Raw genomic sequence first — 20,568 nt, 5'->3', positions numbered from 1 at the left:
CTCCTATCTCCTGCCAGCCGAAAAGCAGACAGTGACTCTGACGGAGTGTGCAGTACATGCTGTTGGGATGCGTACAAGCAAACGGTCCAGGAGAGGTAAGTAAAAATCTTTGTCACTTACTTCCCTGTAGCCGCCTGACCTTCAGTGGATCTCCGTGGACCTACGCCAGCTATCTAGCTGGTGTAAAACTGAAGAGACTGAATGGTCGGCTCAGGGTGAGGAAAGGGGGATAGGATCTTGACATGCATGACTACCACTGAGATCCTCCCCTTCCTGTCCTCTTTTACCTGTCCTGCCCCCTCCCAGCCTACTCTCCACCCAGAACCAACCTGTTCCACCTCCAAACTGCCCTGCCTTGACCTACCTGCTCTAGCAGAGAACCTGTGAGCCACTGTTGTGCACATGGTGCCCCAGCTGTTTGCACTGGCAACCCTGGAGCTATGACAGTGGCATGGCTTTTGTGCCATCGGTCCTGGACCTATGGCGGTGGATTATACAATCTGCCACCCTAAGGCCTGGGAAAGATTGGGCTGTTTAAATTTCTCATAGTTAATAGAACTGCTGCGCATTATGTATGTGTTACACATGAGGAAATCAGGAAAATACAAGAGGCAAATTAGCAATTGCTCCTGGCACAGAGAAATAATCTCTATGTAAAGTGTGTCCAGTTTCATTAATTATGATGCACCCAGGGATAGTCAAAGGTTTCAAACAGTTATCTGTTCTCTAATGTACTTATGCCTAACATTTATATAAACACTGGACATACTTGGATTCAATCTACTTTTGTTTGAACTATTGCAGTGACAGATGTATAACATAGTTTGGATCGAATTAAAATCACTGTAACATAAGCCTCTAGTCATTCAGGAGGGGAATGAGATCATATCAACGCGTTTCGCCCTCAGCTGCTGTGCAGTTGCCTACCCTACCCCTAGATTTCTACACAAAGGGAATGGGACCTGCACAGTTGTAAGCATATAGAGTCAGTACATGCAATTAGGGGCTATGTTTGTGCCAGGATTCCCAAGGCACATATTGGCCCTGTGTGCCTGAAGATGCTTCTCTGCAGGGCCTGGTCTTGCCAGAAGGTAGTCTGAGGTACAGGAGGCAAAAACTGAAAGTGTCTTCTAAGGCCTCCAGGAGACCTTCTGAGCAACTGACCACTTTTTCTTTCACATCAAGTTCTCTATTAGGAAGAGGAACTGTGCAGCTGCTTGTGATGATTTTTAGGCTGTGGGTGATCAGAACAATGTGGAAGAATTTTGCATATGCAACAACCTATGTTGGAATGTCCAGATATCTCTTTCCCATTTTATTTTTATTAAATCAAATTAATTACTGTTCCGCTGTTCTCTAGTTTAAAAGTATACGCAAGGCTGCTCACAGTATTATCCAGGTAAATACACCATCTAACACAAAACAAAAAAATTAAACAGTTTAAAAACCAAATTAGAAGTGACTCTTTTTTTTTTGCTATTTTTAGATGTTTGGACGCACAGGGAGACCTACAGAGGGCTCCCAAGACTCCCCAGGACTCTGGCAATGGCTTCAGGTAAGTGAAAAACCCCTCCCATCCCTGGCAGCTGCATGATCCTGGAGATTGCTTTACTGCCTTCCCCCACCCCCTTAAAGGGCCAGAGAAAGAGCTTCTCAGGCTGGGGTATTGCGTCGCCTCAGTTTGATAACCTCAAATGGAATGGAATGGAATTATTCCATTACAATGCATTATATTCAGCACCTCTAGTGGCTTAATGTGGTTTATACCCATGCTGGGAGACCCGGAAGTGCGTCATTTGAGCTATTTTTAGCACCAAGAGACTGGGGAACCGTGCAGCCCAGATAAATCCTCCAGAGGGCCAGGTGTGGCCTGTGGGCCGGGTTTTGGAAACCCCTGGTTTAAATCAAAAGAAAAAACTATACATGTACTGGAATACTACAATGTTAAATTGCTTTAGAAATTCTTCTCCAATTTCCATCTCATATTAATACTTGTGCTCGAAAATTGGATAGGATTGGGCCCTAACAGCGCAATCCTATGCATGTTTACTCAGAAGTAAATCTCATTGTGTTGTGTAATTTCCTGTAGAGAGAGAGAGAGAGAGAGAGAGAGAGAGAGAGAGGTAACCCTGATCACCAAAATATTGAAGCCCTGCTTAAAATTTTTCCCATTTCAGCTTCTGTCGATTTCTACTCCGCGGGCATCTATTGCTTCTCTATCAGAGGACTGAGGTTTGGTTACCATACTCACTTTGGACTTGGTAGAGTCATCCGGGGATGACTTCTTATGCATGCACCCTCTCATGGAGGGCAGTTGGTATTCACCAATTCAGGAAGCTTGTTCATTATCAAGATGTTTACATCAGTGTTTACATCCTCATCAGTGAGGATCTGGATGGGGGCTAACAAGCTGAAATTAAATCCGGATAAGACAGAGGCTCTCCTGGTTCGGAAATCCTCGATGCAGGTGCTGGAGTATCGGCTTGCACTGAATGGGGTTGCACTTCCCCTGAAGGAGCAGGTCCTCAGCTTGGGGGTCCACCTGGACTCGCAGCTGCTCCTGGATTCCCAGGTGGCGGCTGTGGCTAGGGGGGCCTTCGCTCAGCTTTGGCTGGTGCGTCAGCTGCGGCAGTACGTGGATCGTGCAGACCTGGCCACAGTGATCCATGCCACGGTGACCTCGAGGCTAGATTATTGTAACACACTCTATGTGGGGCTGCCCTTGAAGATGGTTCGGAAACTGCAACTAGTACAGAATGCGGCGGCCCGTGTAGTTACTGGAGGTAGGCGGTTTGACTCTGTCAGTCCGCTTCTCCGGCGGCTGCACTGGCTGCCCATTCGTTTCCGGGCCCAATTCAAGGTGCTGGTTTTGACCTTTAAAGCCCTATACTGCTCTGGGCCAGGGTATCTCAGAGACCGCCTACTCCAGTACAATCTGGCCCGTCCTCTTAGGTAATCAGAAAAGGCCTTTTTACAAGTGCCACAGCCTAGGGAGGTACGTGGGGCAGCGGCAAGAAATAGGGCCTTCTCAGTAGTGGCACCAACACTATGGAATTCCCTTCCCCTTGACTTAAGAACTGCTCCCTCTCTTGAAACTTATTGGCAAGGCCTGAAGACCCTTCTGTTTAGATAAGCCTTCTGAGTTCCTGGCCTTTTTAACATCTCTTAACATCTTTTAATATTTTTTAACATCTGTTTACAGGCCTGATCCTTTTTTAATTTGCTGCGCTATGCTCTTATCTGACTAGTTTTTATCTGACTGCTGTTTTTACAATATGTTACAATATGTTATTTTTTATCTGTTTTAAACTATGTTTTTAATGTGTTTTTAACCTTGTTTTGTAAGCTGCCTTGAGTCCCTTCGGGGAGAAAGACGGGGTAAAAATAAAGTATAATAATAATAATAATAATAATAATAATAATAATAATAATAATAATAATAATAATAGTGTTTACTCAGCACAGTAAAATCTCAGGTGTCACTGCATGGGACATTTCCATAAGAAATATCCACCTCATGAGAATGGTATCATAAATAATTTCCTGATGATGTCACCACAATGTGGGATTAAGGCCTAAGAAAGGGAGAAAAGTCTTGCGAGCAGGAGGTGTAATGAACCACTGCTTCAACTTAAGCAGTGGTGCTAAGTGTGTTTTGGATATATAGGGCTAGGTTTCGACTTGAATTGGAATGTCTCCAACAGCATAGAGCAGGAAGTTCAGACTTTACCAACTAATCTGGTGCGGACTCAACTTTCCAATCTCTTCTCTGTCCTATCTGCGTTTCGCACACCATGGAGGTGCACATCACAGCACAACTGAATTAGTTCTACAGTGACACAAAGGCATTAAACAATGACTTTGAAATTTTAAATCCTGACTGGGAGGGATTTTTAATTCCTTCCTCATAATGAAACCATTAAAAACAATAACAAAACCCCCTTCGTTACACAACCCTGAAACATTATTCTCTTTTCTTTGCTGGGTGGACCCAACTGAGACAAAGAAAAATTGAAAAAAAAAGTTGAACATTGGGTTTGTTTAAAAAAGAAAAGAACATAAACAAGCACAGACGTGCAACCTTAATGATACTCGGTAACATTCAGGCTAACAGACCTGTTATTTAATCTGCTGGCAAAATCTTTGCAGGAAGAACATTCTCAATGTTGATGAGTCTCAAAAGCAAACCAGCCAGCCTCACTGTCTGGCACTTACAAAATGACCAGAGAAAATGTGGACACCGTGTTTTCACTCACTTGGTCAGAAGGATCTCGGTGAGCACCCCAAAGCAGATCGCTGCAATGTGGAAGATGAGGCTGGGAGGAGGATCCTTAAAAGCAATCATCATTTGATAAACCAATACTGGGATCAAGATCATTCCTGCCAATATTGTACATGAGACAACCCACTCGTGCCATTGTATCGCCAGAATTCTCCAGGGTGATTTCCTCTCGAGTTCATACTGGAAAAAAAGAAACACAAGGGAAAAAAATGAAGAAAATCAAGTGACTTCAGACTGTCAAACTATGAACATTAGCTGCTAATAGTTCAGAGCAGGGCACCCTAAGGAATGATTCCCTTCTAACCATAAATATACAGTTGTAGAAAACTTGCTTGATTCTAACAAAGTGGTTAAAGAAAATAACCTCTTGTTCACCAGTCTCAAGCAATGCTTTTCTAGCAGGAGGATGCACGAAACCTTAACTCTGGCTTGCATATGAGATACTTGGAAATTTTAAAGATTAAGACATGACGGAAGGCATTCCACTGATGTAGAATGGCACTGAGCTAGCTACCTGTAACATGCCGAGGTCCAGACACTGCACATTAATGCTCTGAATCTTCATTCTGTCAGACACTAACAGGGAAAGTGCGTCATCCCAGATAAAGACTTAAGAGGGCCCAATTTCTATGCTCATGCCTTCATAAACCTGTCTTTGGCTTGAGTAATTTTCATTTATACGTATAAAAACGGCTTGGCTTGAACCTACATCTGGATTTCAGCTGGAATATATTGGCATTATTTCACCACTGTAAATTCACTGAGTGTTGTAAGACATACGAGTGGGAGAAGGAATGAAGGCAATAACCATTCTTCAGAGCTCAGAAAATGCGACACTGGCCCACAATGCTGAAAAAGAAGTCGCTATAGCCAGGTGTCTTATGGAAGGAGCAAGATGGGCCCAAGAGTAGGCGCTGCTCCTCTCCTGTTGCCTATCAGGAGTCCAGTATCAATGACCAGCTGATGAGTATGGGGAAATTCTGCACCATCCTGAGCCCCACAAGTCATGCCACTCCTCTAAGTTACCAGGGGGAAAAAAATGCTGTCCCAAAAGGTGACATCACTGGTAGCTACATCACTGCAAAAAATGGATAGAGCCTCAGTTTTTTTCAGAAAGCGGAAGTTAAGGAAGCATCCTATGTCAAGCTATAAATAAAATGACACAGTACTACTGAAGGTCATACAGCTATCATAACAGAGGCCATTGATATGTAGGCACTGTAAGCACTCTGTAAGCACTTGATATGAAGATTTTTAACTATGAACTGTAACTGAGGACCCTAACAAAGAAAACTAAGGACACAACCCCAACTCTCCTTTGGGCTGGTGCAAGTCTGTTGTACCAGCCTGGGAGTGTCACAAATATGCTGTAAGGCATGTTTGTGCCTCCAAGATTATTGGCTGGGTCAGCACAAATACATTACTGGGCTGCAGAGGTCATGTTCAACCTCTGCACTGCCCAAACCCAGTGAGTTTGCACTAGCTGAGGGCAGCTGGTGTGGGGAGTTTTGGGAGGGTGGAATAGGGGTGTTTTGGGGTGGGGGGGAAGGCAGGCAGGCTGGTGGGCGAAATGGGTCTGGGAGGGTGGTGGAACCAGCCTCTGGCACATAGGCCAGATCCTAACTCCCATTCCAAGAAGCCTGGCATTACACTGGGCTACTTGGATTGCTAGTGCAGATCTGAGTAGATCCATTGAGGTGGCTGGGGCATTACTCAGTGTAAGGGGACATAAGTCCTCTTACTCTGAGTTATGCTCCTTACACCTCCTAACCTATGCTGAAATAATAATATCCTGATTATTTAATCTAAAACAAACACACAGAGTAAGTTTGTAAGCTATTCATTGCCCTAGTTAACCCTTCTCCCCAGCTTATTGACTGTCTCACATGCAATTTGCAGCCCTTCCAGCTCCTCCTGCTTACCAGCTAGGCAGCGGATAGTTCTGGATTCCCTAAAGTTGCATCCCACTGAAGAACTGGGCAAATAATTAGATTCTGTATTGAGATGTCTGGGGTTTGGATGGTTGAGTGGGCCTTTCAACATCCTCCCTAGATCTATTCCTGAAACCCCGAGTTCCATCTGTGGCCTGTAGTCTTGGGGTATGGATAGTGTTATGTATGTAAGTTATGCAGGATCAAAATCCTGCATAACTGATTGGCCCAGACTTATGGCTGGCCAATTGGGTGATGGATCAAAATCCTACATCCGATTGGCCCTCTAGTTAATGTAAGTTTTGGCCAATCGGGTGATGGATCAAAATCCTACCATCCGATTGGCCCTCTAGTTAAGGTTTCAATTGCACCGATCACGGGAAGTCTGGGCGGAGTTAAAGGTTATAAAAAAGCCAGGGGTTTGCCTTGTATTTTGCTAGATTCTGTTCTGAAGATGGGATAAACGTATTGAGCTGTTATCATTACACCTTCCTTTATTCACATAGACCCACTATATAACAGATCGTATGTACCAGGAGATTTCTTTGGTTTGAAAGCTTGGAGTGGGATGAAATGGTACCCTATTGTGTGCCGCTAGATGCACAGTGGAGCAAAGGCAGCAGAAGAAAGAAGATGCTTTCCTTTTAGCAAGCTTTATGATTGTGAAGGATTGAGGAAGGGACAGTTCAAGAAGGTCAAGCACATTTCCACACTCACTTGCCTGTCATTTTTGTCCCAAGTTAAAAAAAAAAAGTTAAGGACTAACCACTGATGAGGAGACCGCTGGGATCTAAATGTGCTCTGTGGCCTTCATCTCTGCTTAACATTCACATGTATGCGCGCATGTGTATTACAATTTTAAGTCCATTTAACGTTTAAACAGGTAGCCTTTGTCTCAGTGGGTGTCACCAAACTCTGCCTCCTATCTTGAAAAAGTTATTCCAAGGACTGTGTTGCTATGCAATTGTAAACAAATAATAATAATAACAATGCCATGAGAAATGTCACTAAATAAGAGCTTTTTGGAAAACAGAGAACATTTAGCTATCGTGGGATTACAGCTCTATGGCTCTGCTGCCAAGCACAGCCACACGACTGCAGCTCACATCCGTGCTCCTGATAGGTGATTTGACTCACACTGCGATTAGAGAAAAATACCAGTGGGGTGAAAATATGCATAACCCATGGTTAGGATTAAACATGGGTTGCAGGCAATTGGCCTTTAAAACACATTTAACCTGCATGTAGTAACGTTTGTACAGATAACCTATGAAGTAAATACTAAATAATATTCAGTATACAGTGCGAGGACACCAGGAAACTTCTACCAGCCAGAATAAAAAAATAGTATGCTATGCACCAATGGGGCTATGTTCTGCCCAGCAGACTAAACATCACCAAAAGAGGGACTCTCTCATCATGAATCAGGTTTCATTTTAAAGAGACTGTCACATTCTGCCTCGTGGTCCAAGGAGGAGGGCAGCAATTGAGCCTTTGACTGAACAAACATCTCAGCTATTAGCACATAACACTTATCTACAAAAAGCGTACTTCTTACCCCTTACAGTGACCCTTTACTTCTTACACTCCAGAAAACTCAGTTTGTTGCCATGGGATTGCCAGACTGGCAATCTAGAGATCTTCTAAACTCTGAAGGTGGGAGTCTACTTGGAGGCAGATCAGTAAATCCCAGTGGAGACATGGACAGTGAGCAAGATGGGTAGTAATACTTGGGTGCTGCTGCACGGCAACCAAGCAGGACAGGATCCCCACTTCCTCAGGTGTTCAGAGATGCCATCAGAGGCAAGAGTGGCCAAGTCAGCATTGTGCTGTCTCCTCCCTCTTGGCCGTTGCTCCCATCTTATCTCACCATTCATGTCTCCTGCTCAGTTGGTAGAAGGAACTCTGGGGTGCTGATCTCACAGTCCTTGTTGCCAGTGCCAGGTTGCTGAGAACCAGGGGCAAAGCCCAGCATTGGGTCTCCCAGGTGTGCCCAGGTGTGACTGTACTTTATGACTGCTGTAAAGTAGCCTCTGTCAGTAAATGCACTTTAACACCAGTGCCCAGTTGGCATAGGATTGGGCTGAGAGTCACACAATTGCCTGAAATAGTGTACCATCATTTCGGCAAATAAAAAGCTATCATGTACTGAGTCAGGTCTTTGGTTCATTATTTAGTTCAGTACTGTCAACACTGACCAGCAGCAGCTCTAGATTTAGAAATAGATCCTTTCTCAGCCCAACCTGGCCACACCAAAGATAGAACCTATGACCTTCTGCCTGCACAGCAGGCACTCTCCAATCCAACTTTTGCTGTCTGAATGCATCCAGCAATATATCATGCATTAATTTGTACAAAGTAAAAGAGAAAGAGCTGTGTTATAATGCTAAAATTAGGAGAATCCAAAGAAATTAGCCCACAGCACATTTTAAAGTAACCCAAACAAAAGAGTTTTTTTGTTCACAGAAGAATCATAGAACTGTCTCCTACCGGGGTAATAATGAGAGTTTGAAAAGGCAACCAGGACTTGGAGGAGGAAGCATTAGAAGCTGAAGGTAAAAGAAAAAGGAGAGATCAGTGCAAAGGGAGGGAAAGAGAGATTGGAGCGGGGTGAGAGAAAAAAGGGAGCAAATGGTGCAAGAGTGGGGGGAGAGATAAGCATGGGAGGGGAGGAGAGAGAGAGAGAGAGCGCAACTGGCACAAGGATGGGGCAGCAGCATAGCTAGGGGGGAGAGGATACATTGCCCAGGGTACCATGCCTTGAGAAGGTCCAACCCCACCCCCAATGGTAGACCTGAGGCAAAAAAAAATGGCCTACTTAGTCTCAGGGAAGCCATGCCTCAAAAAGACTCCTGAAGACCTGAGGTACTCCTGGTTTTTGCAGTCTATTCACAGTCTGGTTTCACGAGGCCTGGGGAGACCACGGGAGGGGGGGAGTTTAAAATGTTTTGTTCCCTGGGTTTGCCATGGCTGGAACCAAGATACTAGACTAAATGGGACCTTGGACTCATCTTGAAAGGGTCTTACATTCTGATGGTGTTTCTGAATTTCCCATCAGTGAAGGAAGCGTGAGCAAAATAATATCAAAAGGTAGTGTGTACAGAGGTGATTTTCAATCTTTTTCATCTCGTGGCACACTGACAAGGCACTAAAATGGTCAAGGCACACCATCAGGTTTTTGACAATTGACAAGGCATACCATGCTGCTAGTGGAGGGCTCACATCCCCATTGGCCCTACTAATAAATGATCTTCCCCCAAATTCCTGTGGCACACCTGTGGACCACTCGCGGCACACTAGTGTGCCATGGCACAGTGGTTGAAAACGGCTGGTGTACAGGGTCGTTCTTAAGGCAATTTTACCAATTTGGCCAAATTGAACTCTGTGCATGGAGAGGCCCTCTGCTGGGACAGTGAGCTGAGTGCCCATAGCCAGCACCTCACTGTATTGCTGATGCACCAGCATGTAATCCTTTATGATGAGGTGTTGGAAGGAGAGCACAGTGAACAGAGCATTGCTGCTGGATGATCCTCTCTCCTACCTGCCCCTGGGTCTGATTGGCTTGAAATCAACCACACTCCCAGAAGTAGTTAGCAGTGACACCACTGCCGGGTGCCTCATCCTGCTGCTCATCCTGGTGAGTGGGGGGGGGGGCGGCATTGGGGTGCCCCCTGCAAAAGTGTCTTGCATTGGGCCCCACAGCTCCTAAGGCTGACCCTGAGTGTATAAAATATCCAAAATTGCTAGGTAATGAGAGTGCAGACCAGGAAAGAAGTACTCATCTGGACTGATGATTGGTTTAAGGCTTGCGTGTGCAAATAAATTCCAACAGTATGGCACTGATTTGAAAAGCCAAACTGAGTTCTGAGATGGGGTTTTTACCACTATCCCTAGATCAGCCAGTGGGTCAGCTTCTATGTATCTTTCTTTACTGTACAATTCCGTGAGTCCTCAATTAAAAAATATTTCTCAAATGTAACTGTGCTGGAGGAAAAAAAAAATCACAATTGTCTTTCTGGAACAGCTGTTAGCGCCAATCAGGCGCTAGCAGCCGATTGCCCCCTCCCCGCCTCATGCACAGAGGCTGAGGCTTGAGCCGCAATTGGTTCCCACAGCTGGGGAGGCGGGACCAGAGCCCTGGAGTGGAGCGCGCGCCCCAGCCAGGCTCAGAGCGTTCCCGGCTGGCAACCCCGCCCACCCGCCCTATTAACCAGTCTGGGATTAGCTGGTCGCTTTCTAGGGCCGGGTAGGAATTTTTTGCGGTCAGCTTGATTGGACCTTGGTTGGCCGTTTTTTTGCCTACCTCAGACTGGCAAACAGGTGGTGCAGTTTAGTCTAAGCTGGGTTGGTCACTCCCAGTGTGGGCAGGGTACGTGCGGGGCTGGGTAGGTAGGGACTTGGCTCGGTGTCTATCCAAGGCAGCAGGGTGAGGGGTAAGTCTGAACTGCTCCCATGATGCCTGACCGGCTCCAGGAGGCAGGCAGGCGAGCCCCTGGCCTGGACTGACAGGATGGTGCGGCTCGGCCGGCTAGCCTGAAGTCCGGCTGCCTTGCCCCCTTTGGGGGTGGCGTTGAAAGGCCTAAGCTGGCGATTGACAGCTGGGGCCTCGAGCCAGGTGGTACGCCCAATGAGAATGTAGGGGGAGGCAGGTGGCTAGGACCGCTTCCCCCATATTGCCCCACACGATTGATGTTCAGTGTTATTCCCTGCTGCAGTTGAAGTTAATAAAGTGGCCCATTTTCATCCAAGCCGAAGTCTCGTGTCTTTATTGCGGGTGTTGGGGTAATCTAAAAACAAAACCAAAACCAACAAACACAGCTGCAAACCCATTCACTGTCCTCTAGTTACGACTATTATTTTGACCTGGAACTAATTCAGTTATGGAGCTAAAATCAAAATTAACCACGAGGAGAAACATAAAGGTCACTTGCAATGGGGGCCCTTTAACCTGGCACCTGAAACACAACACGCTTTATAACATTCTGTAGGTGTTTTTAAGAAGAATGCCTGAAGTGGAGTTTTCATGTGCAGTCCTCTAGCTACATGCCTATTTAAGAGGTTGTTTGTTGGAGGGAAAAACAACTCCTGTAGGTTACAAGGGGAGTGGGGGTTACTGAAAACTGGATGGGCCCGTGGAACCGCTGCCTGAAATATTAGAAATATCCTGAGTAGGATGTTCTGGATATATAAACTGATAGCACAGCCGCTGAGAATACGATTCCATTCCAATGTTCTTTGAAAAGAGTGTCAGCAAGTTTGTACTGTATCATGGCATTCGTTCAATACATCCTAATCTGTAGACTTCTAATTTTGGCTTCCAATTGCATGTGAAACCCGGCAGTTTCTGGTTAGTGCAAGAAGACAGTGCCTTTGTCTTCGGATGCCCTGAGGTGTGTGCAATTAGATTTGTGCTCTTCACATGAATTAGTTGGAATTGTACAAAACTCTCTATTCACTGATTTTGTTTTGTGGTGTTGTGTTTTTTTTTTAAATGCCTGGTGGACTGTTTTGCTGCACCGGAAGAGTCGTGACCCTTTCTCCCTTGACACTTGGACACAATTTATACTGTCTGTTTTACCCTTGGCGAGACTCACAGCTGGTCTGCATGATACCCCATATCGTTTTTTATGATAAATGAATGCCTTTCTTAAAGTATCTTAAGTAAACGATATGCTGCCTCCGAGGACAGAAGAGCTTCTATTAGATGCAGCTATTGCCCGGCCTTTTCTGGTTGAAGCAGCTTCATCCCTCCCCCCCCCCAGCATTACTTTCTTTGTTCTACTTTTGATATTCCTTTTTTCTTTTCTATCTTGGCTTGTATTGTGATCTTATCAACTGCCAGTTGGTTTGGGGCTCGTGTTTCTAGGGTTTTTCATTTCCCGTTTGGCTGGTTCTCCAGATAATTTGTTGCAATCGTTCAGTATACTTGGAAAAGCACTGTCCTGTCCCAAACACAGCATTTCTATAAAGCAATAAAATTATGGCAATTTTTACAGAAATCCTCCTCACTCCTCCAGTTCCTGCCAGGGCATCCAGCAATCCTTGCCATCATCATCACACAAGCAAAATTAAGTTTTCAGGTGTTTCACAAGGTTTGGGAGAAGCAAAGGAGAAAATGAAATCCACATGATGGGGCCCAAATTGCCATTGTCGTGAGATGACTGCTGGTGGATTTAAGGTTTCATGTTGACTGTTTCAACGATGGATGGCATCTGAATAAAGATACTCACCAAATGTTTGGATCACAGCTATCTTGAGAGCAAGGCCTCTAGTTACCATCTAGCTTCACACAACTCCATTATGTTGGGGTGGAGATATCAGATGTTGTCAGGGCTTAAGCATCTTTAAACATCAGTAGTATGAACAAAAACTGAATCAAGGATTTTGCAAAGGAGACTAACAGCCTGATCCTATGCCCCACCATACCATAGCATGCAGCCACACCAATAGAGTGCATGCTAGGGTGGTGGGGCACTCAGAAGGCCAACCAGAGTTAAGTAAATAAATTACTTCTGGGTAGGCCTTCTGGCTGCCTGTGGGTCTCCTTGGACCCATACCAGCTATAAAACTGGCATAAATCCAAGGACAGCAAGGGGGCAAAGTAGGCTAGAAAATTAGGGAAAAGATTCAGTGTGGCAGCTGAGATCTACCCCTTCCAGCCTGCTCGCTGCCTCCTGCCCCAGAATATCCCCTTCTCTTTCCCTCCCTACCACCAACCTACTGACCCTGGTGCAGTCTCTGGGAGCCACAGGCATGGACACTAGACCTTTGGCTATTTGTGCCAGTGGCTCTGTGCTTCACAGTGACAGTGCTTCACAGTGAGCAGGAGTGCTGCTGGAACTGCTGTCACTGTGGAATGTATCACCATGGCCATTAGTTAGGATTGATGTGTTAGCATCCTTTTCAGAATGCTAAGGCATCTCAGAAGCCTCAGTCTGGAGGGTTCTAAAGGTCCAAAATACAGACATAAATTAAATAAAAAATGTATTAGTATAGCTTTTGGAGAACTTGGCTATGATTATCAATGAAACCTATACCAAAAGACTTGAACCACAGGCACTCCCATTCTATGTTCACCCCTATTTTAGTTCACTTGTGAGCAAGTAAGACTGATAATGACAAAGAAGAAAACAGAATAAGGACAAGCCAGAGTCACAAAACAAATGCCACCAACTTTCAATATATAGATCTCTGATTAACCTCAGAAGTGTTTCGGTGGATCTGAGGAATCGACCAATATGTCAAATTGCAAACACAATACTTTTCCTTCAGAAAATATTTTTGGTCAACATCAGACCATGGATAAATTCTTCAATAATGAGCACCACGTACCAAGAATTGGAGACTGGCAAGTAGTCTGCATCTAATAGTTACTCACAGGGGTGCAAAACCACAATAGATGACGTATGCACCCTGTTGTTTTTATTCTGGCCTCTTAACCCCAGCAGGGGAAGCAACATTTGCTTTTAAGATTTCTGAATTGGGCTTGGAAGTCACAAGATCTGACAAATTGTGTTGTATCCTCACTTTGGCTTCTGGTTTTGTTCTATCCCTTTTTGCCACCACGCTTGCAAAAATATATTGAAACCACATGTGCTGGAAAGTTACTTTTGAAAAAAGTCACAGAAATGCCTTCGACCTAAAATTGTCCAGTTTTTGCAGGACAGTGTCCACTTTCAGTTAGGAAAAAAATGGTTCTCTCCAGGGGCATTACTTTGCCACTCACTGCTTAACCACAATATATCAGGGTGATGGGTTTCACTTACTCGATCATAGTTATATAAAAACTGTGTAGGTACTTTTAGAATAGAAAGCTGATATTTGGTAGGCAAAATCTGCCAAACCACTGGTGTTCCTGGGAGAGGAGAAATGATAAATTTTTCAGGCACCTGAACACCTGTGTGAAGTGGCCTCCGCCCCTCCTCTTCACAGCCATTCACACTGTTGCAAAAGCAAAGCAGAGGTGTCTTCTCCACTTTGCTTTTGCAGCCAGGAATGGCTCTAAAGATGAGGTGAAGGGGCTGCTTGATACAGGTGTTTAGGTACCTGAAAGATTTTGCTCCCCCTCCAGGAACGCCAGTGCGCCAAACACTCTGATTACCTGAATAGTCTGAAAACGGCTGCATTCTCATGAATGATGAGCAAAACTTGGGATAACATGGTCAATTTGCAAACTAGTGTAAATATAGGGAGAGAAATGTTTGAGTATCTTTTTTCTGGTGTGTTTTTTTCCAAGTCAGTCAGTCAAGGTAGAGGGGGCAGGTGAGTCTGGGCAGCAGCGGACCTAGTGCTTTGTGAACAGGGCAAATGCCCCAGGCACTGAGTCCGTGCGCCTTTAGGACCGTGCAGGAAGGTGGTCCTGACGTGGTCAGAAACTGTGCTTCCGGTTTGCTGAAATCACAGTTTAAGTCTGCAAGAAAAACTTAGGACCGTGGTTCTCACACATTAAGCATCAGGACCCATTTTTTAGAATGATAATCTTTCAGCACCCACTGGAAGTGATGTCATGATTGGAAGTGACATCATCAAGCAAGAACATTTTTAACAATGTTAGGTTGCAATCCTACCCACAATTACCCAGGAGGAAGTCCCATTGACTATCATTGTTAAAAGAATATACATAGCCTATTAAAAGTACAGGACTGTAACTCCCCAAATGCAGACACATACAATGGTAGCATCAAGTCTAATATACTAAAAATAAAATATTGAATGGGGACCCATCTGATATTGGCTCACAACCCACCTAGTGGGTCCTGACCCACAGTTTGAGAAACACTGCCTTAGGAGGCTTCTCCGGTCGGATCTGGAGTCGCGCGAGGCTCCGTTTATTTCCAGATGAGTGGGGAGGGTGACTTCACACTGTGGTGGTGGCATAGCAGACCTTTGCCCCAGGTGTGGGGCTGAGTGGGATTGCAACTGAGTCTGGGTCACATAACTAAGCCCCTCAAGCCTTGAGGCTATTCGTTAGGGCTGCCTCATTATGATAAAAGGATCAAGTTTTTGCAAATAAATAAATAGAATATTACTTGTAAATAAATAAATAAATAAAATTTTGAACTCCATGAGGCTTACTTCCGAGAAGACATGCATGGGATTGTGCAGTCAGTTATTTCCTTTTCCATACAAAAAACATCTCGGTAACAAACCTTTCTGGCCATTACCATTTGAAATACAAAAGTGTGCATGTGTGAGTTCAGTTCTGCAAAATATTGTTTTGGGATCGTTCCAAAGGACAACTCAAGCCTTTAAACTGATAGTCAACTAAGGATTAACAACACTAATGTGGGAAAAAAGCCCTCGAAGCAAGGCAAACTGCATTTTGCCCATAAATGGATCTGCAAGCACAATTTATTACGTACTACGAGCATGGGATCATACACAGTGATATTCACCAGCCCTTGATGCTTTCAAGCTCTGACCCGAGTGGATATTTCTCTTGCCTTTGTAACTCTGCAAGAATGTCTGAGCCTGATTAGCAATTATGCATGATAGCCTATCAAGTAATTAAATTATATACACATTTCTTCTTCTATGGAAGAATGCTCGTGTTTCACAGGATGTCTGCAAGAAAAAGTCTGTTTATGTTGTGCAATTCAACCCATCATGCCCAGCCCTTCCATAATTCCTGTGGAAGAAGTTATCATGGAGAAAAATCTTGTTCCTTCCAGTGGTTTCCCATTCCTAGAAAAGCAGTGTTCTCTTTGCCTTTACACAACACTCATTAGATTTTCTTGCTTTAATTTTCAATGGAGCCAATATAACTCAACTGATCCCCGACAGCAGTTTTTAATATTTCTACTTGTGTACAACAGAAATTCCTACCTTGTGTGAAAAATTAAAGAGGGACACACACACAAATCACCACGATTAGGGCTGAGCATGTTATAAGAACGTAAGAACAGCCCCACTGGATCAGGCCTTAGGCCCATCTAGTCCAGCTTCCTGTATCTCACAGCGGCCCACCAAATGCCCCAGGGAGCACACCAGATAACAAGAGATCTTGTTCTGGTGCCCTCCCTTGCATCTGGCATTCTGACATAGCCCATTTCTAAAATCAGGAGGTTGTACATGCACATCATGGCTTTAAACCCATAATGGATTTTTCCTCTAGAAACTTGTCCAATCCCCTTTTAAAGGCGTCCAGGCCAGACGCCATCACCACATCCTGTGGCAAGGAGTTCCACAAACTACCCACACGCTGAGTAAAGAAATATTTTCTTTTGTCTGTTCTAACTCTCCCAACACTCAATTTTAGCGGATGTCCCCTGGTTCTGGTGTAATGTGAGAGTGTAAAGAACATCTCTCTATCCACTCTGTCCATCCCCTGCATAATTTTGTATGTCTCAATCATGTCCCCCCTCATGCGCCTCTTTTCTAGGCTGAAGAGGCCCAAACGCCGTAGCCTTTCCTCATAAGGAAGGTGCCACAGCCCGGTAATCATCTTAGTCGCTCTTTTGCACCTTTTCCATTTCCACTATGTCTTTTTTGAGATGCAGCGACCAGAACTGGACACAATTCTCCAGGTGTGGCCTTACAATAGATTTGTACAACGGCATTATATTATAAATCATTTTGTTCTCAATACCTTTTCTAATGATCCCAAGCATAGAATTGGCCTTCTTTACTGCCGCCGCACACTGGGTCAACACTTTCATCGACCTGTCCACCACCACCCCAAGATCCTGATCACCACCACCACTCTCCTGATCTGTCACAAACAGCTCAGAACCCATTAGCCTATATGTGAAGTTTTGATTTTTTGCCCCAATGTGCATGACTTTACACTTACTGACATTGAAGTGCATCTGCCATTTTGCTGCTCATTCTGCCAGTCTGGAGAGATCCTTCTGGAGCTCCTCACAATCACTTCTGGTCTTCACCACTCAGAAAAGTTTGGTGTCGTCCACAAACTTTGCCACCTCACTGCTCAACTCTGTCTCCTGGTCATTTATGAAGAGGTTGAAAAGCACCAGTCCCAGGACAGATCCTTGGGGCACACCGCTTTTCACCTCTCTCCATTGTGAAAATTGCCCATTGACACCCACTCTCTGTTTCCTGGCCTCCAACCAGTTCTCAATCCACGAGAGGACCTGTCCTCGAATTCCCTGACTGTGGAGTTTTTTTAATAGCCTTTGGTGAGGGACCGTGTCGAACACCTTCTGAAAGTCCAGATATATAATGTCCACGGGTTCTCCCGCATCCACATGCCTATTGACCTTTTCAATGAATTCTATAAGGTTCGTGAGGCAAGACTTACCCTTACAGAAGCCATGCTGATTCTCCCTCAGCAAGGCCTGTTCGTCTATGTGTTTTGAGATCCTATCTTTGATGAGGCATTCCACCATGTTACCTGGTATAGATGTTAGGCTGACCGGCCTATAGTTTCCCGGGTCCCCCCTCTTTCCCTTTTTAAAGATAGGTGTGACATTTGCTATCCTCCAATCTTCTGGCACCGTGGCCGTTTTGAGGGACAGGTTGCATATCTTAGTCAAGAGATCAGCAACTTCATTCTTCAATGCCTTAATAAGTCTTGGGTGGATGCCATCCGGGCCCGGTGACTTCTTGATCTTTAATTTATCATTGAGGTCTGAAACATCTTCTCTTTTAACCTCTATCTGACTTAATTCCTTAGTCAGGAGGATCTGACCAAGGAATTAATATGTTCAATGTTTCCAAAGAACTATAGAATGTTGAAGGTGTCAGCAGAATGTGGGGATGTATGTGGTGGTCTGCTTGAGGCTTTAACAGCTGTTGCTTCCCAGAAATTAGCATTCAGAGGCAAGGGTATCCTAACCCTCTTCCCGTGTCAGGCAGTCCTACAAAGGGTCACTTGGACTTCTGTCAGCTATACAGCTGATGGAGATCCAAATAGTTCCATAGGGCAGACTGGGGCACTGCTTGGAGTAAGGGGAAAAATATCCCCTTACCCTGAGGACACCTCCAACCAGCCCCCAACTAACATTGGATATAGCACAGGCCATGTGGCCAGGCTGTGCCAGTACTAGTTAGGATTGGGTGGTCACTCAGTTGGCCTCTTTGCAGAAAAAAAGGTGGTGGTTTTTGACTGGCTTGTAGGATTGGATGCACTGATTATATAGTCCCTGAAAAATATCCTATGCAAATATGCCATTCTGAGCATTACAGATTTCATATTATAATGATTATGAATGGTATGTCTAACTCTATGAACCCAAACATCTTTAACTTGCAAGTAAATTTAAAGGTACCTGCTAGAATGGGGAGCAAAGTTGGGAGAAAAGGAAGCACCGCGCCAACTGGGTGGGGCTTCTGATGGAGTGGTCAGGCAGGGAGCCCAGGTCTACCCACACAGCAAATCTTGGCCATGGAGGCCACAGGTTCAACTGGGAGCCCTGGCCTACCTGGCAGGTAGATTAGGACTCCAAGTCCAGGTGGGAGTCCAGATCTATCTGCTTGGTTGACCTGGGCTCTGGAGTTAAGTTAGTGCTCATGCCCCCCCCCCCAAAAAAAACACAAACTCTGGCTCCACCCCTGCCTTGGGACAGTCACTATCTCTCAGCCCAATCTATCTCACAGGGCTGTTGAGAGGACAAAAGGAGGGAAGGAGCCATAGGCACCACCCTGAGCTCCTTGGAGGAAAGGAGGTATTTAAAATGTAGAAAATACAAATAAATCAACTTTTCCATTTTTGTTGGAGGCCCAAGATCAGCCTCAGGCCTCCTTTCCAAACAGGTTCACTTGACTGACCCCTCAGAACTACTATAGAGCTTGTGGCATTACATAAGAACATAACATAAGAACAGCCCCACTGGATCAGTCCATAGGCTCATCTAGTCCAGCTTCCTGTATCTCACAGCGGCCCACCAAATGCCCCAGGGAGCACCCCAGATAACAAGAGACCTCATCCTGGTGCCCTCCCTTGCATCTGGCATTCTGACATAACCCATTGGTCTTATGGCATTGGCATTGGTCAAGCAAGTTTGTTTGGGAGGAGAGATTAGCTCCTCAGCAGTGAGATGGTGAAGTACTTTACAGCTGTTCCTAGGCTTACCCCATGCCTGGTTCAGGCTACAGAGAATGAGTTCCAGCAGCAGACTTCTGTTGAGGCACTGATCCATATCTCTTTCCCCTTTCTCCTTCTTACTCCCCCAAATCTTCCCTTCTTTATCCTAGATTCTTCTGGGAGCCCACCACATCTAACTACATCCCTTCTTGCTCCCACATTCCCCCCCCACCCTGCCTCCTCTCCACCTAAGAAGTTTCCCCTTTGTCCCTTCTTCCTCCCTTCTAGTAGTGAAACAAGGCCATAAAGGACACTTATGCTAACAAACAAATGCTTACAAGTTAAATGAACTAAATGTTAATGCTATGCAATGGGTGTTTATAGCTAAATTGGTTATTGGTTTATATGTTTGAGAAATAGGGAAAATGTTATGCATGCTCATATGTTTGAAACAAAGAAAGCATTTTTTGGTCTCTGTTTCTGCTTCAAGTAGGCCTGCAGGCAGTGGCAGTCTCAAATGGCAAAGGAATGTTTCTTTGTCAGCCTGCCAGAGAGATATTCCTTTGAAGGCACTGTCTCTGATAAGGGAGTTAGGGAGTGACACACTCCCTCCTGCTTGCTTCCATGTGAAGGCAGGTTTGCTGGAAAACATCCAAGCCATTTGAGCTGGGAATTCACTGTCTGCTTCTGAACAGAGAACATTTTGGATTTTAAAATATAATTCAGACAGGCTTTCCTTTTTAAACCAAAATACAGTTTGGTAAACACTGGGAAGGGCTATTTAGACCAAAGTTTCATAGAAGTTCCAGAGATTATAATGCTTGCTTGCTTGCAAATATTTTTCAATGCCTTAAGTGTAACCAACATATAAATTAGCTATTAGAGTAAAGCTTGATTGCCTGATGATATTAAAAGTTAAATAATAGTATAGAAATACACAGAATAGTAAAAGCAATTAAATTTGACTATTAAAAGGCTTAAAGCCACAAGTCTGAAAATGTAATTCAAATGTAACCTTGAGAAGGCATATGTCTGGCAAGAGTTAATTAATAAGCAGACACTAGAATGTGGTGGACCCTTATTTTAAGCAAGAGTCTTCCTAACTCTATATCTCTGTAGACTCAAAGTGACAGATTTAGATACTTTTAATTGGAACTAGAGAGTTACAACTTAAAGTGAGATTAGATACAACATACAGAGGAACTAGGGAGTAGCCAGGAAGCCAATATCTCTTGGTACCAAGAAGCAAAAACTAAAGGTTATACACAAGTTAGAAGCATTTTTAATGAGGAGATCTAAGCAGACAGTTTATCTTGTTTGACAGACAGAGATAGAGTTTTCTGAGATACAGACACCTGCAAATTAGCTAG

General features: G+C 44.6%; 1 protein-coding gene across 1 annotated transcript in view; it reads right to left on the bottom strand.

Moving 5' to 3' along the window:
• Positions 1 to 20,568, bottom strand: part of LOC136648455 (uncharacterized) — a 238,375-nt gene that overhangs the window by 528 nt on the left and 217,279 nt on the right. Inside the window, exon 5 of the mRNA XM_066624567.1 lies at positions 4,257 to 4,462. Coding sequence (XP_066480664.1) covers positions 4,257 to 4,462 — 206 coding nt within the window. The remainder of the gene's footprint in view (positions 1 to 4,256; positions 4,463 to 20,568) is intronic.

Source organism: Tiliqua scincoides, chromosome 4, assembly GCF_035046505.1.
Source record: "Tiliqua scincoides isolate rTilSci1 chromosome 4, rTilSci1.hap2, whole genome shotgun sequence".
Classification (NCBI taxonomy): domain Eukaryota; kingdom Metazoa; phylum Chordata; class Lepidosauria; order Squamata; family Scincidae; genus Tiliqua; species Tiliqua scincoides.
This window is presented reverse-complemented; position numbering and strand designations above follow the sequence as displayed.